At 52.3% G+C, this 25,229-nt stretch overlaps 1 protein-coding gene across 1 annotated transcript in view; it reads right to left on the reverse strand.

Moving 5' to 3' along the window:
* Window positions 1-871: 871 nt before the first annotated feature.
* Window positions 872-25,229, reverse strand: part of LOC119275960 (sec-independent protein translocase protein TATC, chloroplastic-like) — a 26,420-nt gene continuing 2,062 nt past the window's right edge. The window contains exons 2-4 of the mRNA XM_037556894.1: window positions 17,949-18,241; window positions 7,071-7,361; window positions 872-1,351 (exon numbers count right to left, since the gene is read on the reverse strand). Coding sequence (XP_037412791.1) covers window positions 1,142-1,351; window positions 7,071-7,361; window positions 17,949-18,241 — 794 coding nt within the window. The 3' untranslated portion in view covers window positions 872-1,141. The remainder of the gene's footprint in view (window positions 1,352-7,070; window positions 7,362-17,948; window positions 18,242-25,229) is intronic.

Below are 25,229 nucleotides of genomic sequence, written 5' to 3' on the forward strand. Positions count from 1 at the left end.
TGCCTGGATTGAGGCCGCCGCGGGATCGGCGGGAAGGGCGGCGGCGGCGGCGGCTATGCGACCGGATTATCTGCGTGGGGATGGCCGAGGAAACTGTCGTAAGAACGGAACCGAAGAGAAAATTTCCAAGACGGACCTACCCTCCGAAAAAATAACTGGTCCCATCAAAAACGTGTACCGGTCCCGCCGTTATATGTAATTTCCCGTAATTCTTATTGTGTAACTCATTGTAACTTTTATTTTTCCATAAAAACAATTCCACAAATGCCTGTATTCCCTTCTAACAGTTAGGCAGGGAGCACTTGCTATACAACATACAAAGCGTCCGGCCATTGTGAAATCTGACTTGTCCACGGCCCTATCTATCTTCTCCAATGATTCTTTGGAACATTTGGCGTACAGTCATCTAGTGCTAGAATTTAAAGGATTAAAGGCTGGTAGATACTTTAGAGCTAGTTTGGTACGCTTCCACACTACACTTGAGAAGGCCTGGCCTGGAGCTTGCCTGGTTGCTGTCTGGTCTTTGTTTGGATGAAGCCCTGAAAAATGTGGAGCAAGCCTGGCCTGGACTACCCGAGCAAATAATTAGCCTGCCAGGCGTCTCCTTTTGGTCGCCTGGGCGGGTGGCGGTACTAGCCTAGAGCTAATCCAGTTATTTATACGTAGGATCTGGGCCGTTTGTCAGTATTATATATATTTTTTTAACCCCTGGTGAACTCCCAGGCTCAGGTCATACTCCAAACAGCAATGCGGCCAGGCTACAGAAATCAAAATCTCAGGCGCAGGCCAGGCAACATTTTCTCCCAGGCACCTGGCCCAGGGTAGCAGCCAAACTGATCCTTATTTCACATAAACTTCTTCGTAGTCAGAATAAAGTTGCAAATGCTTCAGCAAGATACTCTTCATAGTCAGAATAGAGTTGCAAATACTTCGGCAAGGTATAGTCATACTGGCTTCACAGATGGCCTCCACGTATTGAGAAAGAGGGCCAAATAATGTGCTCGTAGATGAGAAGCAGCCGAGTTAATTTTATACAAGACTGTGTTACAGTGGGGGACGGTGACCACTCGGACCAATCAACACGGCTATGATTTCTAGTACACTAACACACAATACCCAATCACTACAACGCTTGTTGCAGTTAGCGCCCAGTTAGCCTGACCATCCACGCACCACCCAAGTACAGACCAAGCAGTGGACCCGCCAAAAGCATCTGAGTCAAGGGATCAGTCGAGGGCGTAAGCACAGCCGCAGCAACCACCGCACCAACAACAACATACCTCCAGATTGAAAGCATTTGTTCGCTGGAAACCAGTCCAACTTGCCCCAGCAACAGCTGGATCACAGGAACCTGGAAAAGAGTAGCATGGAAATTCATTATATTTCTCCTATATATTACAACAACAACAACAACAACAACAGCAACAACAGCAGCAACAACAAAGCCCTTAATTCCAAACAAGCTGGGGTAGGCTAGAGGTGAAACCATAAGATCTCGCGACCAACTCATGGTTCTGGCACATGGATAGCAAGCTATGATAGTACTATTTGCTGTGCAGGTCTATGATAGTACCATTTGCTTATCAAAGGAAGGAAAGGCAAACCACCAGCTCATTTTGATAATCAGATAACGATTTACTCAGACATGCACGAGTGCCAACTCCAGTTATCAAGATTCAGCTGCTGACTGGAGCATACATGATTAATTTGAAAAAACCACGACAAGTATTTTAGAACGGAGGGAGTAACAATATAATTTCTAATTGTTCATGAAGTGGTCCACATGATCACTCATGACAAGAAGGTCCAAAATGTTAAAATAGGTCTAGTATGTCATGTACACGTACCGTTGTACGTATGTAATTGTATGCTGATTGTTATATATATAGAAAGACGTGGAGAGGCTTTGCCCCACGAAAAACCCTAAACCCTATTCTCAAACTTGGTATCAGAGCCTACCCTAACCGCCGCCGCCTCTCCTCCCACCGCCGCCGCCACCGCCGCCGCCGCAGCTTCTTCGCGGCCGCCGCGATGTCCACCGCGCCGGCATCCACGGTGACTCCCTCCTCCGCGCTCACGCTCACCACTCCCTCCGCGCTCGTCCCGATCTTCCCTGTCATCGCCCCACCTGCCGCGACGGCTCCCACACCCGTGCTTCCGCCCATCGCGGTCTCGCTTGACCGCAGCAACTTCATGCTCTGGAGGGCACTTGCCCTCCCCAACTTCGCCGGAGTGCGCCTCCACGGTTTCCTCGATGGCTCGGCCACCGCGCCGGCGCCGACCGTGACGACAGGCACCGGCGATGCCGCCCACACCGTGTCCAACCCCGACTACGAGCAATGGTGGACGCTGGATCAGAAGGTTCTCGGGCATCTCCTTGGTTCGATGAGCGTGGAGATCTCCGCGCAGCTCATCGGCTGCAGGTCGGCCGCCGCCGCCTGGGCGGCCGTGCACACCATGTTCGCCGCCGAGAACAGCGCCGGCGTGCGCAACCTCCGGCGCCAGATTCAGGCGCTGCGCAAGGGAGATCGTCCCGCCGGCGAGTACATGCAGAAGGTCAAGGCCCTCGCTGACTAGATGGCCGCCGCCGGCTCTCCTCTTCGTGATGATGAGATCATCGACTATATGCTGACCGGGCTCGGCTCGGCGTTCAACCCCATCGCCGCCTCCATGAACTTCGCGGGCGTGCCAATCACGCTTCCCGCGTTCTACTCCAGCGTTCTCCACTACGAGGCCCTTCAGTAGCAGCAGTCCGAGCACGAGGATTGGCAGTCCTCCGCCAACGCCGCGTCTCGGCCGGTCTACAACACCACTTCCGGCCGAGCCGCCGATTCTGGCCGCCAGAGCGGTGGCCGCCCCTCCGCCGGTTCCCTCCCGCCCAGCTCGGGCGGCTACGGCAACAACCAGGGCAACGCCTCTGGTCGTAACAACAACGGCGGCAATAGCCGCAATGGAGGAGGAAACGGAGGTGGCAACGGTGGTGGTCGCAACCGCCGCTGGCGTCCCCGGTGCCAGATATGCAAGAATTGGGGTCATGAGGCCGGCGACTGTCGCAGCCGCTATGATCATGACCACCGCGCCGCCAACTCTGCGTCCACATCCTCCTCCCATGAGCCACCGCACTGGATCCTGGACACCGGTGCGACGGACCACCTGACGAATGATCTTGATCGTCTGCACTTCCACGAGCGCTACGGCGGGAAGGATCAAGTGCAAGTGGCAAATGGTGCAGGTTTGTCTATTTCGCATATTGGTCATTCCACTATACCCGGTTCATCTTTTCGTTTGCGCAATATTCTTCGTCTACCACACATTCATCAACATCTTCTCTTAGTTTATCGTCTCGTCCTTGATAATGATGTTTTTGTGGAATTTCACCGTTTCTTTTTCCTTGTCAAGGACACGGCCACGAAGAAAATCCTTCTTCACGGTAGATGTCATGGTGGCCTCTACCCCATACCGTTTGGTCGCGCGTCGTCATCCTCCACCCGCCAAGCGTCCCTCAGCGTCAAGACCACCCCGTCCCAGTGGCACCAGCGTCTCGGTCATCCCTCGAATAATATTGTTCAACACGTTGTTAGGAATAATGATTTAGTGTGTTCTTCTGAACGTCAGACTTCCGTGTGTGATTCTTGTCAGCGTGCCAAAAGTCGACAATTGCCTTATAATTTATCACATCATGTTTCCACTATGCCTCTTGAGTTAATTCATTCGGATGTTTGGGGGCCAGCTATTGCTTCTTCCGGAGGTTATAAATATTATGTGAGCTTTGTTGACGATTACTCTCGTTTCTCTTGGATTTATCTTCTTAAACATAAGTCTGACGTTGAGCAAGTATTTTATGCCTTTCAGGCCCATGTTGAGCGTCTTCTCCACACTAAAATCCTAGCCGTTCAGTCCGACTGGGGTGGTGAGTATCACCGGTTGCATCGTTATTTCCAACGCACTGGCATCTCTCATCGTGTGTCGTGCCCACACACGTCTCAGCAGAACGGCATTGCTGAACGCAAACACCGTCATCTTGTTGAAACAGGTCTTGCTTTGCTGGCTCATTCTTCTCTCCCATTGCGTTTTTGGGATGAGGCATTCCTTACGGCATGCTACTTTATTAATCGCATGCCCACACCTGTTCTTCAACACGATACACCCATCTGCCGTCTCCTTAAGGTGCACCCAGATTATAACTTTCTTCGCACTTTTGGATGCGCCTGCTGGCCTAGTTTGCGCAAATATAATACACACAAACTTGCTTTCCGATCAACAATGTGTGTTTTCTTGGGCTATAGTCCGATGCATAAGGGCTACAAGTGTCTTGATCGTTCCACGGGACGTATCTACATCTCCCGTGATGTGGTTTTCGACGAGTCTGTTTTTCCCTATGCCACCCCTGGGGTCAACATCGATGTCTCTTCCTTGGCTGATGTTCTCTCTTTTCCTCCCACTGGACCGGCTACGGGTGACCATATGCGCAAATACGACTTGTCCTATTTGTCTACTGACACGCCTGTCCCAGGCCCTGTTGCTTCTGTGCAGGATTCTTCGGCTCCGGCGTCCAACGTGCACCGCCCCCACGTGGCTGATGTCCAGCCCTCCTCGGCGATCGACGTGCATGGGCCATGCACGTCCCCCCGCTCGGCTCCCGCATCGCCTGGCTCGGCTCCTGCGTCGCCAGGCTCAGTCGCCGCCTCCCCCGGCCTGGCTGGCCCATCAGCTACAGCCGCGCCCGGCTCGCCCGGCCCGTCCACGGGCCCGACCGCCTCGCCCAGTTCCTCCGAGGTCTTCTTGCCGCGCGGTGACGCGGTGTCCCCCACCCCGGTACTCGAGGATGCGGCCCCGTCATCGCCACCGCAGCTCGCGTCGCCCTCTGTTGAGGGGAGTTCAGCTCCCTCGACCGCGACGCCCCCAGCTGCCCCTGCACACACCATGGTTACCTGCACCCGTGATCATACTCAGCGTGCCCTTGTTCCTACTGACGGGACTATCCGCTATGATCCCCGTCGCCGAGCGTTTCTTGCAGTGCCCGTCTCTCATCGTGACGCTCTCCGTGAGACTGCCTGGCGTACCGCGATGATTGATGAACTCACTGCTTTGCATCACAACAAGACTTGGGTTCTTGTGCCTAAGCCGCGCGGTGTCAATGTTGTCGGGAGCAAATGGATCTTCAAGACCAAGCACCGTCCGGATGGTACTGTTGATAAGTACAAAGCTCGTCTGGTTGCCCGAGGTTTCACACAGCAGCTTGGTATTGACTATGGTGATATCTTCAGTCCGGTTGTCAAGCCGGCCACTGTTCGTTTGGTTCTTGCCTTGGCTGTTTCTCGCGGCTGGAGTCTTCGGCAGATTGATGTCAGCAATGCTTTCCTTCATGGGTATCTCTCCGAGGACGTCCATATGCAGCAGCCACCTGGTTTCGAGGATGCTCATTTTCCCTCGCATGTGTGCAAGCTTCAGCGCGCACTCTATGGACTTAAGCAGTCCCCTCGTGCATGGTACGCTCGGCTCAGTGCTCGTCTTCTCGCTTTGGGCTTTGCCTCCTCCAAAGCAGATACATCTCTGTTTTACTTCCGCTATCGTGATGTTCAGATCTATATGCTTGTCTATGTGGATGACATTGTCATTGCTGGATCTTCTCCACGCGCGGTTGATGGCCTTGTTCACGCCCTCGCTGCCAGTTTCCCTATCAAGGACCTTGGGCCGTTGGAGTATTTTCTTGGTTTGGAAGCGTCCTACAATTCCGGGGGGATGACATTGACTCAACGGAAGTATGCCTTGGATCTTTTACACCGTGTGAGCATGGAGAATTGTAAGCCTACTTCCACACCGTTGTCTACTTCCGAGCAGCTTGCACGAGTGTCTGGACGGCCTCTCAGTATCGATGATTCTTTCCGGTATCGTAGTGTTGTTGGTGGACTGCAGTACTTAACACTCACCCGTCCGGATATTTCATTTGCCGTGAACAAGGTGTGTCAGTTTCTCTCGCAGCCCATTGATGCTCACTGGGAAGCAGTTAAGCGGATTTTACGCTATGTGAAAGGAACGTTGCACACAGGGCTGAAATTTCGTAAGGCTGTCTCTACTAGCATTAGTATCTTCACTGATGCAGATTGGGCAGGTTGTCCGGATGATCGCCGATCAACTGGAGGTTTCGCCATATTCGTTGGACCGAATCTCATTTCCTGGAGTTCGAAGAAACAACCGACAGTGTCGAGATCGAGCATAGAGGCCGAGTACAAAGCCTTGGCGAATGGAGCTACTGAAGCCATCTGGGTAGAGTCACTACTCAAAGAGCTTGGAGTGTCTCAGCAGCGTGTTCCGGTTCTCTGGTGTGATAACTTAGGGGCCACATATCTGACTGCCAACCCAGTTTTCCATGCACGTACCAAGCACATCGAGATTGATTTTCACTTTGTACGTGAGCGTGTTGCTTCTGGAGCTCTCGAGGTCAGATTTATTTCTTCTAACGATCAGCTGGCTGATGTGTTTACTAAACCAGCCACCAGACAGATGCTAGACCGTTTTAGTACCAATCTAAACCTTGTACAGAGTAGAAGTTCAGATTGAGGGGGAGTGTTAAAATAGGTCTAGTATGTCATGTACACGTACCGTTGTACGTATGTAATTGTATGCTGATTGTTATATATATAGAAAGACGTGGAGAGGCTTTGCCCCACGGAAAACCCTAAACCCTATTCTCAAACTCAAAACACAAATGACAAACTAGATCTGCTGGAGAACTTTCTTGACAGGTATAACTTTGTCTGCACATACAGACTTAATCCTTTCTTCTTTTTTGCGGGGAACATACAGACTTAATCCAACACAACCTATTTGTGGTTACGAAATCCAGTGTCTTCATAAATGACACCTACCATTTTAAAGCCCTTGCAACAACATAGCAAACCTACAATGAAGTGGATTCTCAGCAATGTCTGCCACATGAACATCCGTGTACATAAACTTAGACAGAACATTACATGATCCAATGTTTAATTTTGGTACAATTGTAAGCAAAGGAACACTTTCCAACACCCAACTTAATATCATGTTCTAAGCATAGAGGCCATGTTTACCTGAAAGGATAATCCTGTGCTGAACAGAAGCACAAGTACGAACTCAAAGTACTGGTCTATTGACCATATCGATTCAACCGCTCCTTCGGCATAATTCACGAAGAAGTTCAATGCTGCTGGAGCAAGAACAGTGTAGGAGAATAAAATGCCAAGGTAGAACAGAACTGAAGAACCCAAAACAATGGGCCCTAGGAATTTCCGCTCATCCTTGGTTAAACCAGGGAGAACAAATGCTATGATCTCGTACAAAATTATAGGACTTCCGATTAGGAGGCCACAATAACCAGAGACCTGAAGAATATCAAAAATAATAAAGAAAAGCGTTACTTAATTTGCTTTGACATATAACCATGGAAGAAGGGTGCATGCTGATTAAAATCGGATAGACAAGGAGTAACATACATATTACTGTTTCTCATATAGATTAATAACCAATATGAAATCCAGCGGTCTTTGGAGCAGTTTATAGACTGGTATGTGTAGTAGTTTGTGCCTTGCATAGTTAGCCACCTTTTTCAAGGATAGAAGAATGCACATTTATTGCATTGCTGCAGTCACATGTACAATCCTATGTACTAACATTTGAGTTACTCACATGTTCTTATGTAAGTTTGCATCACTAGCTAGCAATATCATGCAGTAGTTTCTAGAATTAAATTTGTGAGTGTAGTATCAATCACTAAACCATAGCAACTAATAAATTGATTTGAAAAAAAATATACCAGTGTATTTTACTGATGTGAAAATATTACACATTTTTAAGATTTACATCCCTTTCCTTCTCAGAAACCTTGCTACTAGTGCCTACCACACTCAGCATCAAGAAACTTCTGTGCAAATAGCTCTGTCAATCCGAGATATTTATCAAGTGCTTTCGTAAAGGCACATAGGACAATCTGGTTTGTTGCATCTTCGCATTCTGATTGTAAAATATGTGAAAATGTGCCCCCAGAAGTGAAATTCAAATTTATCTTCCCAACCATGCGAGTGAAGATTTTCATATTCTATGCAAGAGACTGTTGGTGATAGTGTGCTAGTATGTTGATAATTTCATCACTAGACGTAGTGTGGCTATAAAAGTCAATGATGATGTCGCCATTACTTCCAGACAAAAAAGGGACTATGTCAGGGCGACCCTTTGTGTCCAATGCTATTCAACATTGTTGCAGAAATGTTGGCTATTTTGATCAAACGTGCCAAACAGGACGACCAAATTGCAGGGGTAGTGCCACACCTTGTGGATGGGGGCCTCTCAATTCTGCAATACGCCGATGACACGATCCTTTAATGGAACTTGACCTCGGAAAGGCTACAAACCTGGAACTTTTGCTTTCAGCTTTTGAGCATATGTCAGGTCTGAAAATCAATTTCCATAAAAGCAAATTATTCCGTTCTGAAGAAGTCAATGAGACTGCTACACAAACGTCGACCCGTTCGGTTGTGCACAAGGTCAATTCCCTATTAGATACTTGGGAATTCCGATTCATTATTGACGCCTCACTAAAACATGTCGAAGAGCGCATAGAGAAATGATCAAGCAGTTGGAAAGGCAAGTTGGTCTCTGGTGGAGGACAACTTGTCTTGATCAATTTTGTTGTCACAAACACGGTTCTCTATATGCTCTCATTTTTTCAACTCTCAAAAAGGGGTCCTGGGGAGGTTGGATTACTACAGATCCAGATTCTTTTAGCAGGGGGATAGTCAAAAGACAAAATATAGGCTAACTGAATGGAGTGTGGTTTGTCGACAAAAAGATCAGGGAGGACTAGGTATACAGGACCACCAGGTCAAAAAAATGCCCTCGTAAATAGTTGTACAAGCTTCTTACCAAGGATGGTGTCTGGCCAACCATCTTTCATAACAAGTACTTAGGCCCAAAGGTTGTGTCTCAGGCATGCTGGAAGCCTATGGGTTTGCATTTTTGGGCAGGACTGATGGCGGCAAAAGAACACCTTTTTCGCTTTGGTACCTTCGCAATAAAAGACAGCTCAGAGATTTGATTCTGGGAGGACAAGTGGCTAGGAAACGCCACGCTTCAAGAACAATATCTAGCTTTGTACTGCATTGCTCACGATAAGAATGATACTCTTGCACAAGTTCCGAGCTCCTCCCCTCTGGATGTATCCTTTGCGAAGGATTTGATCGGCCCTGATCGGCCCCCGCCTCGTGTCATGGCAACATCTACTATCTTAGTTGGATGCGATAATCCTGAACAAGGCCGGGATGAGTTTCGCTGGAATCTTACAAAACATGGGTCCTCTATGGTCGACTCTATGTACCGTGTGCTTTCACCCTCATAGCACACTCGGAGATTCCAGTGGACAATAATAAACAAATCTGGAGTCCAAGATACCGCTAAAAGTTAAGATTTTCACGTGGTACCTTTGCAGAGGTGTTGTGCTGGCTAAGGACAACCTCGCTCATCACAACTCGCAAGGAAGCAAGAAGTGTAGTTTTTCTGCTCTTGCGAGACAATCAAACACCTCTTCTTTCACTGCAAGTTCGCGCATTCTACATGGTCAGTAATCCAAATAGCACCAAATTTGTATCTGTCAACAACGGTCACTGGCTCGACGGCATACCCAAAATGTTTTGTACACTAATAAGGTTGGGAGCGTTTGCCTTACTATGATCGCTTTGGCTATGTAGAAATTATATGGTTTTAATGATAAAAACTCTTCTCCCATGCAGGTTATCTCCCATTGTATGTGCTACACCGAATGGAGTATCGAAAGGGGGCACTTGCTTTCTAGGTGGTCTATGCTACATCGAATGGAGTACCGACCACTGTTCATGGAGGTTTGTACACAGTATGAGCAAGTGCCCAGGTACCCAGGGAGGTTTTTACCCCAACATACGTGACAGCATAGTCTCCGGATAGGCCTCCACCACCCCCGACATAGGCATATGTAAGTGCATCCAGTGCCCCTTTGTGGTTTTAGAGTATTGACGACAAAAGTGGTTAAGGGCCTAATGTGTTTGTGAGTATACATAGGTGAAAGTCCCTGAAGATTTGGTTTAACCAATGATAGTGACCGCTAAAAATGTGAAGGAAACATTTAAAGGTTTCGGTGCACCCTTTAGAAGAATTAGCCGAGGAACTGAAGTGTGAAGACTTAGCTCTTTACTAGTTCTTTTTATTCCTTTCTGAGTCATAGGGCAAACCATACGGTCAAGGGGGTCCAGGTGTTAGGAAGACATTACTTACAAAGTGTGCTCAATCACAACCTATTCCAACTGAAGATTTCGGAAATATTTTTGAGTGCAGGATGTTTTCTTTGGTGTGCGAGTGTTAGAGTACGTAATGAGCCTAATGGGTCCATTAGTCTTAGGGTTAATTAGAGATAAGGGTCGCTTGCTTAGGGGTCAAGTAAGCCTTGCTTGGGAGTCAAGTAAACCTCGCTATATAAAGAGAGGAGATGTATCAATCTAATCAAGCAAGAATTAAGAAGGAAATCCCTTCCCTCTTGCCCGGCCGTGGGCAGAAAGGCCCCCGGCCGGCCCTCTTGCGCCCTCCTTCTAGCAGCGCCATAACAGCGAGATGATATTCTTTGGCACATCTTAGTCAAAGTCCTCGCTGAGGAATTAGGAAACCAGCTGTTTGGTTCCCTTATCGTGAGAAATTTGAGAGTTCAAATTTTCGACTGTTGTGCCAGCTGGCGATAACACGTCTGTGGGTGCGTTCTGTCCAGCAATCACATCGGCCCTCGAGTTGCGGCCTCAATTATAAATAGCCCCCATCCTTCACCATAAGTTGGTTGGCTGCTCCGTGTGAAATTTAGACAAGTGTTGTCTGAGCAACCCATCCTCCCTAAGCCTTTGAGTGAATCCTAAGGAAAATACCAATGCCTAATAGCCAAAGTGATTGAGCATCACTGAAGAACCTGTTCGAATTCGTTGAAGACTTGTTACTATTGAAGACTGTGATCTTCAAGACGGATAGGTGTCGGTTCTGAAATCCAAGTGATTGTGGAATCCCGAAGAACAAGTATGTGAAAGTCCAGATCTATCTTGAAGATACCATGAGTGATTGAGCGAGGTCTAAATGATCTTAGCTCAAAGAGAATAGGGTGAAGACATTGGTCTTCTAAGTTACATCTCAGCCTTCCAACCAGACATTGGTCTTCTTGTATTTGTCATAGCAACTCGAACTGGGGCAACAAATTCTTGTCTTCACCGAGCTACTGGTTCTATATTATTCATCTCTATTTACTTTATAGTTGGGGTAGGACCAATTGTAGAGAAGCTTGTCCAGCATCTTCTGAGATGGTTTGGCATATTCAGCACAGGCCTCCAGAAGCTCCAGTGCATAGCGAACGGCTAAAGCGTGCTGATAATGTCAAGGTCAAGGTAGACCAAACTTGACATATTATGAGTCCGTAAAGAGAGATCTGAATGACTGGAATATCACCAAAGAACTAGCCATGGACAAAGGTGCTCAAGTGAAAGTTAACTATCCATGTGCCAGAACCAAGAGTTGGTTGCGAGATCTTATGTGTTTCAGCTCTAGCCTACCCAACTTGTTTGGGGCTAAAGGCTTTGTTGTTGTTGTTGTTGTTGTTGTTTACTTTAAATAATTTGTATCTTGTTATGACCGGTTTAGCTTATAACCGGAGGAGGCCCACCGGGCAGTAGTTAGGTGGCTTGGCCCACAAGTTATCTTAGGCTATTCGTATTAAGGTTATAAATATTAGATGTAAAACACTTTTGAGATCAAGCAATAAGAATATTATTATTCCTGTTGCCCGGCTCCCAGAGGAGCCGGAACCCTAGCCGCCACCAAACCCTAGCCGCCGCCGCCATCTCCCTCCGACGCGACGGCGCGCCCGCTCATCGCCTCTCCCCACTCCATCCTTCCCCTACAACCTCCGGAGCAGGTCCGGTAGGACCCCTGGTTCTACCAATTTGCTATCCAGAGACTGGTTCGGTCATGTCTTCTCCATCATCCATGCCGTCGCTGCCTTCCGGCACCATCGCCTCGCTGTCCGCCCCCCCCCCCTTGACGACCAACAGAGCTTCGACGCTGCCGGGGCCGAGCGCCACCGCGGGTGCCCCAACGCCGCCGGCTCCAGTCACCCCCGCGCCACTGCCGACCGTCGTCTTCACGCCGGAGCAAATGACCACCGCGTTGCAGCACCTAATGACGGCAGTCCAGGGCCTCCAGCTGCACATGGCGGGGCCCTACGCTCCACCGCCGGCTGCGCCGATCGCCGCCTACGGCCACCCCGCGCTGCCATGGCCGTCCCAGGGCGTCGCCGCGGGCGGCGGCTTTCCGTTGCAGCAGCTTCCAGCGGGCCGCCATCACCGCTGCTGCTTCCTCCCCAACCGGCCGCGGGCCCGCTCTGGCCGCAGTGGCCAACCATGACTACAACAGCACTCGGCGCGCCCATCCACACCCCATCGCCGCCGATGCAGCCTCCCGCGCCACCCCTGCCTAGCTCGGGGACGCCTTCGCAGGCCGGCCTGCCCATCAACCAAGTCCGGTTCCCGCCCTCTCCGTCGCCAATACCAGCGTGGGCGGCTGGATCTTCACCACCGCCGGTCTACACCGCGACGTCCGATCAGCCGACCCCGTTCCCGCAGTTTGGCGGGCCATCCGGCTCCACAGGTCGCTACCCGGAGTACCCCGACCAGGCACCACCTGCCGCCCTGCTCCGCTCCTCCGAGCCGGTTCGACACGGCGCTCCGGCACAGACACCGCCGTGGTTCGCCAAAATCGACTTCGCCACCTATGATGGCACGAAGGACCCCCTCAACTGGCTCAACCAGTGCGACCAGTTCTTTCCCGGGCAGCGAACCCTCGCATCGGAGCGTACCTGGCTCGCCTCCTACCACCTCCGCGGCGCGGCACAGACGTGGTATTACGCCCTCGAGCAGGACAAGGGCGGCATGCCCCTTTGGGAGCGCTTCCGCGAACTCTGCCTCCTTCGCTTTGGGCCTCCGGTTCGCGGGAGCCGCTTGGCGGAGCTCGGTCGCCTTCCCTTCATCTCCACGGTGCAGGACTTCGCCGACCGCTTCCAGGCCCTGGCATGCCACGCTTCGGGCGTGACGGCGCAGCAGCGGGCCGACCTCTTCATCGGTGGCCTTCCGGATCACATCCGCGTGGACGTGGAGCTTCGCGGACCTCAGGATCTCCAGACGGCCATGTCCTACGCCCGCGCCTTCGAGTGTCGCGCCCAGGCTATGCAGCAGGCAGCCCCGGTTCGAGGAGGTCGACAGGCAACCTGGCAGGCCCGGCGCCGGGTCGGCCACCCCCGGCCGCTCCGACGACTACCACCCCGACTGCGACGCGGCCCTTCCGTCGGCTCTTTCCGGCGGAGCAGATGGAGCGGCGGCGCCAGGGCCTCTGCTTTAACTGCGACGAGCCCTATACGCCGAGCCATGTCTGCCCTCGCCTCTTCTACTTGGAGACGGCCGACTACATCAAGGAGGACACCCTCACCGACGGGGCCGACGCACTGCCTCCCCCAGCGGTTGCGAAGGCCGCACCCGCCGTCGTCCCGGCGACGGCACTCGTGGTCTCTCTCCATGCGCTCGCTGGCATCCGCAATGAGCGGACCATGCTTTTGCCGGTGATGATCCACGGCGATCGCTTGGTGGCCTTGGTGGATACAGGCTCCACCCATAACTTCCTGCCCGAGGCTACCATGCGTCGTTTAGCGCTTCAGACGACGGGCGGGGAGCAGCTTTGGGTCACGGTGGCCAACGGCGATCGTCTCTGGTGCCATGGGCTCGCACGGAACGTGCCCATCACCATCGGCGACGAACACTTCTCCATCACATGTGCGGGCATTGACTTGGGCTGTTTCGACTTCATCCTTGGCGTCGACTTCCTGCGGACCCTCGGTCCCATCCTTTGGGACTTCGACGCTCTGACGATGACATTCTGGCGGCTGGGCCGCCGCATCCGGTGGGACGGCGTTGGGGGCACCCCCCAGGTGGCGCCGCAGCTCCAGTTGGCCGCGGCTACCTCCGAGGCCGAGCATCCACTATTGGATCACCTTCTGCAACGGCACGGCGACCTCTTCACTGAGCCGCAGGGCCTTCCACCAGCCCGGGCATACGATCACCGTATTCACCTTCTATCGGGCACGACACTTGTGGCCGTTCGTCCCTACCGCTACCCGCAGCTGCAGAAGGACAAGTTGGAGCGGCAGTGCGCACTGATGCTCGCTGCGGGCATCATCCGAATCTCCACCTCGCCGTTCACCGCGCCGGTCCTCCTCGTCCGCAAGTCGGACGGCACATGGCGCTTCTGCATCGACTACCGCGCCCTTAATGCTCTCACACTTAAGGACAAGTTTCCGATTCCGATGGTTGATGAGCTCTCGGATGAGCTACATGGGGCGCGCTTCTTCACCAAGCTTGATCTCCGATCAGGGTACCACCAGGTGCGCATGCACCCGGGCGACATCGCCAAGACGGCGTTTCGGACGCACCACGGCCACTTCGAGTTCTTGGTGATGCCCTTCGGCCTCTCCAACGCCCCGGCGACCTTTCAGGCTCTGATGAACGACGTCCTCCGGCCCTACCTACGTCGGTTTGTACTCATTTTCTTTGATGACATTCTTATCTACAGTGCATCTTGGGCGGAGCACCTTCAGCATGTCACCATCGTCTTCAACGAGCTTCAGGCGCACCATCTTCATCTTAAGCGCTCGAAGTGCTCGTTCGGTACGCCGTCAGTCGCCTACCTCGGCTACGTCATCTCGGCCGACGGGGTTGCCATGGATGCCGACAAGGTGGCGGCCGTCGCCGCCTGGCCGACGCCGCAGTCGCCACGGGCTCTTCGCGGTTTTCTAGGCCTTGCGGGCTACTACCGGAAGTTTATCCGGGAGTTCGGCCTCATCGCGTCGCCCCTCACGCGTTTGCTGCGCCGTGACGCTTTCGCTTGGGACGACGAGGCGACGACGGCATTCGAGGCCCTCAAGGGGGCCCTCACGACGGGACCCGTTCTTCAGATGCCAGATTTTGACCGCCCGTTCGTGGTGGACTGCGACGCCTCCGGCACGGGGTTCGGCGCCGTGCTTCATCAGGGCGAAGGCCCTCTCGCTTTCTTCAGCCGGCCTTTTGCTCCGCGCCATCTTAAGCTCGCGGCGTATGAGCGCGAGCTCATTGGATTGGTGCAGGCGGTGCGCCACTGGCGGCCCTATCTTTGGGGTCGGTCTTTCCAAATTTGCACGGACCACTACAGCCTCAAGTTCTTGCTGGACCAGAGGCTATCGACCGTCCCGCAGCACCAGTGGATCAGCAAGCTCTTCGGCTTCGACTTCTCTGTCGAGTATCGCCCCGGTCGTCTTAACACCGTGGCCGACGCTTTGTCTCACGGAGGGGGCGGTGCTATGCATCCGCTCCGGGCCAACCTTCGGCCTCTTCACCGACATTCGCCGGGCGACAGCGACCGCGGCCGACGCCCTTCTCCTTCAGCAGCAGCTGGCTGCGGGCGACTTGGAGGAGCCCTGGCGCTTCACCGACGGCCTGCTCCTCCACGGGCACCGGGTCTTTGTGCCGGCGCATGACGATCTCCGTCACCAGGTGCTGCTGCTGGCCCACTCGGCGGGCCATGAGGGTGTGCAGAAAACTCCCCATCGTCTCCGTGCCGACTTCTACATCCCTGGTGATCGGGCCCTGGTCCGTGACTGGGTTCGGTCTTGTGTGACGTGCCAGCGCAACAAGACGGAGACGCTACGGCCGGCTGGTCTGCTCCAACCCTTGGAGGTGCCGTCTCAGGTCTGGGCGGATATCTCCATGGACTTCATCGAGGGCCTGCCTAAGGTGGGCGGCAAATTGGTCATTCTCACGGTGGTCGACCGCTTCTCCAAGTATGCTCACTTCATCGCGCTCGGTCACCCTTATACAGCGGTGTCCGTGGCCCGGGCCTTCTTCGACGGGATCGTCCGCCTCCACGGGTTTCCCACTTTGATCGTCAGTGATCGGGACCCCGTGTTTACGGGGCATGTGTGGCGCGACCTCTTCAGGATGGCGGGCGTGCAGCTCCGCCTGAGCACGGCCTTCCACCCTCAGACGGATGGCCAGTCCAAGGTCGTCAACAAGGTGATTGCCATGTATTTGCGTTGCGTCACAGGTGATCGTCCTCGTGCATGGGTAGACTGGATCTCGTGGGCGAAGTACTGCTACAACACCTCCTATCACTCCGCGCCACGCCTTTTGAGGTGGTCTATGGCCGCCCGCCTCCGCCGATTCTTCCGGTTGATTCATCCACAGCTCGGACCGAGGCGGCCGGGGACCTTCTGCGCAGCCGCGACGAGATGCTCGCGGAGGTGCAACAACGCCTTCTTCAGGCCCAGCAGTTGGACAAACACTACTACGACGGTCATTATCGCGAGGCGGAGTCCGCGGTGGGCGATTGGGTGTGGCTGCATCTTCTTCACCGCTCTACGCAGTCACTAGACCCCCGCGCGAAGAAGCTGGGTCCTCGCTATGCCGGGCCCTTTGCTGTCCTGGGAAGGTGGCTTACCGCCTTCAGCTTCCGGCGGGCGCTCGCATCCACGACGTCTTCCATGTGGGGCTGCTCAAGCCCTTCCGTGGCGAGCCACCCGCGGCCCCTTCCGCGCTTCCCCCGACTGTCGATGGACGTCTTCTTCCTGGAACGGAGAAGGTCTTGCAGGCCCAGCTACGTCGAGGCGTGTGGTACGTGCTGATTCAGTGGGCTGGACTTCCGGCAGAGGACGCCACTTGGGAGCAGCGCGAGGAGTTCCGTCAACACTATCCAGAGTTTCAGCTCGACGACGAGCTGTTTGTGCAGGCCGGGAGAGATGTTATGACCGGTTTAGCTTAACCGGAGGAGGCCCACCGGGCAGTAGTTAGGTGGCTTGGCCCACAAGTTATCTTAGGCTATTCGTATTAAGGTTATAAATACTAGATGTAAAACACTTTCGAGATCAAGCAATAAGAATATTATTATTCCTGTTGCCCGGCTCCCAGAGGAGCCGGAACCCTAGCCGCCACCAAACCCTAGCCGCCGCCGCCATCTCCCTCCGACGCAACGGAGCCCTGCCGCCGGCGCGCCCGCTCATCGCCTCGCCCCGCTCCATCCTTCCCCTACAACCTCCGGAGCAGGTCCGGTAGGACCCCTGGTTCTACCATATCTTCTGAAGAATTTAATCCTCCCTCTTCTGGAAGTCTGTCACTAAATACTTATCTGTTCCGCTCCATTTACTTACGCACTGTTTAATATTCAGAGTTTTGGTACTGAAGTGTATCTGTCTTTACGTTAGACTTGTTTACATGTTCTGTTATGTTGTTGTGCATGCTATCTACTCTGATGACTTTGTTCTAGTTCTAATTGACTACGTACTCTAGTTTTCTTCAGTCAGTTATATTTCAGTTCTGTTTAGTTCATTGTTCTTCAAAAAAAATAGTTTTTTCAAATAGTTTCTTAAAAATCTCCTATTCACCCACCCCCTTCTAGTCGACTAGACGTTCTTACAACATAGTTTCGATCTCATGTGACTTTAACTTTGTCTTTGTCTTTTTTTACTTTGTGAGACTCTTAGCGTTGGTTGTGTGCATCGTAGTCATGCAAAGGCCGGGTGTCACACATTATGCTTTTGTATCCGATGGATGCTACATTTTAATTTAATAAAAGCAACTTTATCGGAAAAAAGACGGTAAGACCTATTTGGATTGCTCAGTTCATATCGTTGTATTGTAGCAGATGTTTATGCACGTGGCAAAGTCCCCAAGTTGTACACTATGTATACCATGAATAACTTCACAATACAATATTACTAGAACATTAAAATAAGAAATGTGACTTGGCCTTAAAGGTTCACCTTCAAAGCCAAGAATATTATTAATGATCTAAAAAAACTACAAGAATAATATCAACAAAATACTAAGTGCAGAGCAGTTCACCTTCAATGTTGTAAAGAAAAATTCTCCAGGGGAGAGCTGCAAAAATCTGACACCCTGAACACTAACAGGCGCTTCAAGAATCTTAATTATATCTTTGGAGAAAGCAAAACAACCAATTATTGAAGCTCCAACAGCCAATACTGATATAAATATCCTCGCACGAAGTTCCTCTAGATGATCAAATATACTCATTTCCTTATCATCTGGAAGTAGCTCTTTGCTTGGATAAAGAAAATTATATAGACTACTCTGATCTTCTTCCTGTGTGACACCTTCAAAAGAACCATTTTCGACTGTACAAGATACATTTGAGCTGTCAACATATTCCAGAAATAAATTCCACCAAGGCATAATAATTAATAAGATAAGATGTAGTTATGACCAGTTAAAAAAAGGCACATTATGAGATGGATTTTTCTATAGTACTTGTCTATCAAGATTGTGTTTCGTAATGCTAGAACAATAAAAGTGCATCATATTCTTTTATCCAGCTGAGAAGGGTTAACACTAGTGAACTAATAGTTCCTCAAAGTCAAACAATCAATAATTCTAGTGTACAGCTTTATTTCAGCCTGTGCCTATCCTCTTTCATATATACTACTCCCACCGTCCCAAAATGTAAGACCATTTTTGACACTGTCACTTTTGATTAAAGTACGGGTGATAATTTCCATTGTTTAGCGCTGCATTTACCAAAGGCTTTGTTGCTGTTGCATTTACCAAAGGTTGACACGGTAGTGACAAGAAGGTAAATACTGAAACAAATCATAAATGCCATATTCTTGACATTTAACAATCAATTTCTCTTTGAGTCAAAATTTTCAAAACTACCACAGTACAATACCTCTGATCCGAACTCAGTACAATAAGAAATCGAACGGCGTACTACACTTTGGTCAGAGGCATGAATGGCTTGATTGTAGCGTCGGACGGAAATCGGAAAAAAGCTTTTTTCAATAAAGGGTGAATTTTATTGGCTAAATCGGACAAAAGCTATGTATGTATAGCATCGCTCGAGAACTTTCTCAGAAAATTTAGTAGACATTCAAGTGCAGATCCTCTGAAACCCTCCAATTGCCCAATCAATCGGTCCACTAATTATCACACCGGCATCACCAGGAGATGATGTGGTGGACGCGTGATGGTGCGGACCCCCTCTGCCATGTGGCATGGACCCACCTGTAAGTCTGGAACACAAGTGGAGCGTGGGTATTTAGCCAGCTGTAGCCAGTGGGCGAGGCATGCGAGTTGTATGACGATTCTGAACTCTCACCTAATCTGTACCTCTCCCCTCCTTGGCAAGAAAGCTTCTCTTCCAAGTCTCGATCTCATCCCCTTCCCCTCTCGGATCCGATCTTGAGCAACTGAGTTCGTGACAGTTGGTAATCAGAGCCACCATTTCCCCACCCAATTTTTTCTTCGCTGCCACTCATACTCTCTCGATGGCGCCGTAACATCCACCGCTGCGGGTGTGGATCTTGCTCCGGCGAGATCCGCTCGAAATCCCCAGCGGGGTTGGCCTGATTTGGAGCGAGTGCGACGGCGCCGTCCAGCAAACCCTCTGCTCAAACTCACCATATCATCACCGCCATGTCGAAGTCCACAGGAGAGCTCAAGACGATGCTGCAGGCGCTCATGACGCGCTTCGACGAGACCAAGCTCGCGGGTGACAAGCACCGCGAGGCCCAGATCGCGTTCGACACACAAGTCTCCTCCGGTCTGGCGCACCTCCGCAAGCAGTTGGACCTCACCGAAGCCGACATCGCGAGGTGCGACAGCAACGCGAACCACCACCATCACCAACCGCCGCCGAGCGCCAACAAAACGACGCCGACAACCACGATGGCGACACCCAGGCCTCCACGGTGACGTCGCTGTCGCTGGAGCACCCCCGCGGGCCTCGTCCTCAGGGCCCCGCCGTTCGCCTCGCCAACAACGGGTCGCCTCTGCTGCCAACGTGGCCTCCGCTGCAGTTCGCCGGCGCCAGCCAGACGGCCGCGTTCATGACGGGCCGCGGCACGCACCACGGGTCGCACGAGGAGTATACGGTCAAGCCGCCCAAGCACGATTTTCCCCACTTCGACGGCGACGCGCCCAACCTCTGGATCGACCGCTGCATCGCCTACTTCGACCTGTACCACGTCCCGTCGCACAGCTGGGTGACCACGGCCTCCCTCTACATCGACGGCCACGCAGCGCACTTGTTCCAGGCGTATCACCAGACGCACCGATCACCGACCTGGGAGGAGTTCACCGCGTCCATCATCAACGAGTTCGCACCGGACGAGTTTGAAGTGGAGATGCATAAGCTGCTGCAGCTCCGTCAAACCGGCACCGTCTCCGAGTACAGGTCGGCGTTTGAGGCTCACATGTATCACCTGCTCGCCCTCGACGTGACGCTCAACCTCAAGTTGTTCATCACCCAGTTCCTGCCGGGCTTGCGGGATGATCTGCGGCTGCTGTCCGTCTCCAGGAGTCGTCCAGCATCACACGCGCTGCGGTGCTAGCCCGGATCGTGGAAGAGGCAGGCACGCAACGTGCTCGACCGCGGATCATTCCTCCCCCACCACTTCCTCCTCGGGCTGTGGGGGCGCCACGGCCAGGAGGCGCGGCAATGCCCAACGACGATCTGGCACGCGAGCTGCAACTCTGCGAGCACCGGCGTGCCAACGGGCTCTGCTTCAAATGCGGTGATCGCTACTCCCGCGAACATCGATGCAAGTCGGCCACTCAACTCCTGACAATTCAAGTCGGGGACTACGGCGAGGTGCTCAATGATGATGCAGTTCACGCCCTGGATCTGCTCAACGCACCAGCGGAACAAGATCCCGCAACAGAGTGTTGTGTGCTCTCCACGCACGCTGTTGCCGGTTCAGAGTCACCGCGCACCATCTGTCTGCACGCGCTTGTTGGCAATCAAGTCATGTTGCTTCTGGTGGACTCAAGGAGCACGCACAGCTTCGTCTCCAAGTCGTTCGCCTAGCACGTGCAAGCACCATCCATGCCCGTTCCAGTGGTTGAGGTTCGAGTTGCCAACGGAGAGCGCATGACCTGCAACAGTATGGTTCAAGGGCTGAAGTGGTGGATTCAGGGGCACACTTTCACCACCGATATGCGCCAACTGGACTTGGGGGCATACGACGGAGTGCTCGGCATGGACTGGTTGGGGCAGTTCAACCCGATGAGCTGTCACTGGCTCGAGAAGACGCTGACCTTCGAGCACCACAGCGCCATGATCACCCTGCAGGGTGTTCGACCCAAGCAGAACGAGAAGATGGAAGAAATCGAGCCCGAGCAATTGCGCAAACGGCAAGCAGGCAACGACATTTGGTATATGGTTGTTCTGGACCTGCCCCGAGCACCCGAGCCGCACGCGACCAAGGTACCGCCAAGTGTGCAGAGTGTTCTGAATGACTTCACCGACGTGTTTGCTGACCCCAAGGGCTTGCCGCCACATCGCCGCTACGATCACGCCATCACTCTGGTGGAAGACGCGCGCCCCGCCAACTCGAGGCCGTATCGCTACTCGCCATTGCAGAAGGACGAGATTGAGCGTCAGGTCCAGGAGATACTCCAGTCCGGCGTCATTGAGCACAGCATGAGCCCCTTCGTCGCGCCCGTGCTGCTCATCAAGAAGGACGGCACTTGGCATTTCTGCGTCGATTATCGCCGGCTCAACGACGCCACAGTCAAGAACAAATTTCCACTGCCAACAGTGGCGGTGCCAGGATCAGAAGTCAGTGATGTCATTTCAAATCTGTGATGTCAAATACATGTATTTTCACCAATTTTATAAAAACAATTACATGATTTCTACTTGTGTACAAAGAATTTGCCAAAAACATGTGTGGTCAATTGACCACACTGCTCTCAACGTGGCTTCGCCACTGACTGCCAATCGTTGACGAATTGCTCGACGAGTTGGCCGGAGCAGCCTTCTTTTCCAAGCTCGACCTCCGCGCCGGTTACCACCAAATCCGCATGCGTGTCGGCGATGAGGAGAAGACGGCGTTCAAGACGCACCATGGCCACTTTCACTTCAAGGTATGCCGTTTGGGCTGACGAATGCCCTGGCAACCTTTCGGTGTCTGATGAATGCAATCTTCGCCAAGTACGTGCGTAAATTCGTAATCATATTTCTCGATGACATCTTGATCTTCAGTGAGACATTGGAGGAGCACCTCTGCCTCGTCCTCGCCTTGCTCCGGGAGCACCAGTTGTACGCCAAGGAGTCCAAGTGTTCGTTCGTGCAGGACAACATCTACCTCGGCCACATCATTTCCAAGGATGGCGTCGCCACGGACCCCGAGAAGACACAAGCAATGGTGGCATGGCCTACACCGACAACTGCGACCGAGCTTCGCGCTTCCTCGATCTCACCGGCTACTACCGCAAGTTCATCGCGCACTACGGCATCATCGCCAAGCCGCTGACTAGTTTGCTGACCAAGAAGGGCTTCAAGTGGACGGAACGGGCACCTGTGGCGTTCGATCTCCTCAAGCGTGCGATGGTGAATGCGCCCGTGCTCGCGCTCCCAGGCTTCGCACGGCCGTTCGCGATTGAGACGGACGCGTGACACTGGCGTCGGCGCGGTGCTGGCTCAGGAAGGGCACCCGGTGGCGTTCTTCAGCAAGGCGTTGGGCGTGCGAAACCAACGGCTATCGGTGTACGAAAAGGAGTTCATCGCCGTCATGATGGCCGTTGATAAGTCGCGCGCCTACTTGCAACGGGGACCGTTCACCATCATCACGGATCACAAGAGCCTCTGCAACCTCCAGGACAAGCAGCTCGCCGCCGACCTGCAGCGCAAGACCATGGCCAAGCTGGTGGGGCTCCAGTTCAAGTTTCGCTACCGTCGCGGCAGCGAAAATGGAGCCGCTGACGCTCTGTCTCACGTGGGCGCAACTCTGAACCTCCACGCGCTCTCTATCTGCCAGCCCGCGTGGGTCCAAGAAGTGGCGAACTCCTACGCCACGGACGCGGATGCTCAACAGCGCCTGGCGCGCCTCGCGATACACAGCCCCGACGACGACGGGTTCGAGCTCTACAAAGGGCTCATCCGCAAGCAAGAGCGCTTGTGGATCAGCAAGAACACGGCATTGCGCACCAAGATCATCAGTGCACTGCATGACAGCGCAATTGGTGGCCACTCCGGTGCCACAGCCACCTACCAGCGCATCAAGAAACTCTTCGTGTGGGAGGGCTTGAAGGCCGACGTCACGTACTATGTGCGGCAGTGCCAAGTCTGTTGGTACGCCAAGCACGAGCAAACCAAGCCGGCGGTCACGCTTGCGCCGTTGCCAGTGTCATCAGCACCCTGGCACGACCTCACCATGGATTTCGTGGAAGGCTTGCCGTCCTCAGAGGGCTTCAACTCCATCATGGTGGTCGTGGACAGACTAACCAAATCCGCGCACTTCATTCCGCTTCGACACCCCTTCAAAGCCCCCCAAGTGGCCAAGGTTTTCTGGGATCATGTCGTCAAGCTACACGGCATCCCGAGCTCCATCGTCTCCGACCACGATCGCGTCTTCACCAGTGCTCTCTGGCGCGAACTCTTCGCCAGCGCGGGCACCAAGCTACTCTACTCCACGGCGTATCACCCACAGACGGATGGCCAAAGCGAACTGAAAGTGCAACTATCCCTAGGTGGTTTTGGTAATGATTAACAACATATAACTCATTGAACTAATGCCATCTCAAGATAAATATTTCAGGAAAGTTCAATGATTCGCATGGCATGGATAAGGAATGTGGACCCCTCAAAATGCTAAGGACAAAAGATTGGCTCAAGCTTTAAAGTCCAAGACTCTACATCTTCTATTTTAGTGATCCAAGATCACATTGAGTCTATAGGAAAGCCAATACTATTAAAAGGGGATGAGGTGTTGCTTAATGGCTTGCTTGCTCAAAATGCTTAGTGATATGCTCCATAGCCCTCAACCACTTTCTCATATCCACATATGTCCCAAACTAAAAGTCAAACTCGGCCCCACCGATTTGATCCATCCAGCGCCACCGAGTTCATTTGACATAGCCACTGCCATAAACCCTAGTCTTTTCGGTCTCACCGATAGGGATCTCGGTCTCACCGAGATGGGGTCGTAAACTTTCTGTTTCCCTTCGTAACGTTTCGGTCTAACCGAGATGAGCGATCGGTCCCACCAAGTCTGCAATGCAAACTCCCTGTTTCCTTTTCGTAACGCTTCGGTCCCACCGAGACGAGCGAATCAGTCCCACCGAGTTTGCCTGACCAACTCTCTGTTAGCTTATTACCAAAGTCGGTCCAACCGAGTTTGAGTAATCGGTCCAACCGAGATTACGTTATGCCCTAACCCTAATGATATCGGTCCCACCAAGTTGACATGTCGGTCCCACCGAAATTGCCTAACGGTCACATATGTACTAAATCGGTCCGACCAAGTTTTCTGATTCGGTCCCACCGAGTTTGGTATGTGTGTAACGGTTAGATTTTGTGTGGAGGCTATATATACCCCTCCACCCTCTCCTCATTCGTGAGGGAAGCCATCAGATCGTGCCTACACTTCCACTACCCATTTTTTTAAGAGAGAGCCACCTACTCATGTGTTGAGGCAAAGACATTCCAATCCAACCATATGAATATTGATCTCTAGCCTTCCCCAAATTGCTTTCCACTCAAATCATCTTTCCACCAAATCCAATCCTATGAGAGTGAGTTGAGTGTTGGGGAGACTATCATTTGAAGCACAAGAGCAAGGAGTTCATCATCAACACACCATTACCTTTTGGAGAGTGGTGTCTTCTAGATTGGTTAGGTGTCACTTGGGAGCCTCCAACAAGATTGTGGAGTGAACCAAGGAGTTTTTAAGGGCAAGGACATCGCCTATTTCGTGAAGATCTACCCTAGTGAGGCAAGTCCTTCGTGGGCGATGGCCATGGTGGGATAGACAAGGTTGCTTCTTCGTGGACCCTTCGTGGGTGGAGCCCTCCATTGACTCGCGCAGCCGTTACCCTTCGTGGGTTGAAGTCTCCATCAACGTGGATGTACGATAGCACCACCTATCGGAACCACGACAAAACATTCGTGTCTCCTATTGCGTTTGCACTCTCCAAACCCTTCCCTTTACATTCTTGCAAGTTGCATGCTTTACTTTCCGCTACTCATATACTCATTGCATGCTTGCTTGAATTGTGTTAAGATTGCTTGACTTGTGCTAAATTGTTAAAATCTGTCAAGAACTAAAATTGGGAAAAGGTTAAGTTTTTATTTGGTCAAGTAGTCTAATCACCCCCCCCCCC

Source organism: Triticum dicoccoides, chromosome 3B (genome assembly GCF_002162155.2).
Source record: "Triticum dicoccoides isolate Atlit2015 ecotype Zavitan chromosome 3B, WEW_v2.0, whole genome shotgun sequence".
Classification (NCBI taxonomy): domain Eukaryota; kingdom Viridiplantae; phylum Streptophyta; class Magnoliopsida; order Poales; family Poaceae; genus Triticum; species Triticum dicoccoides.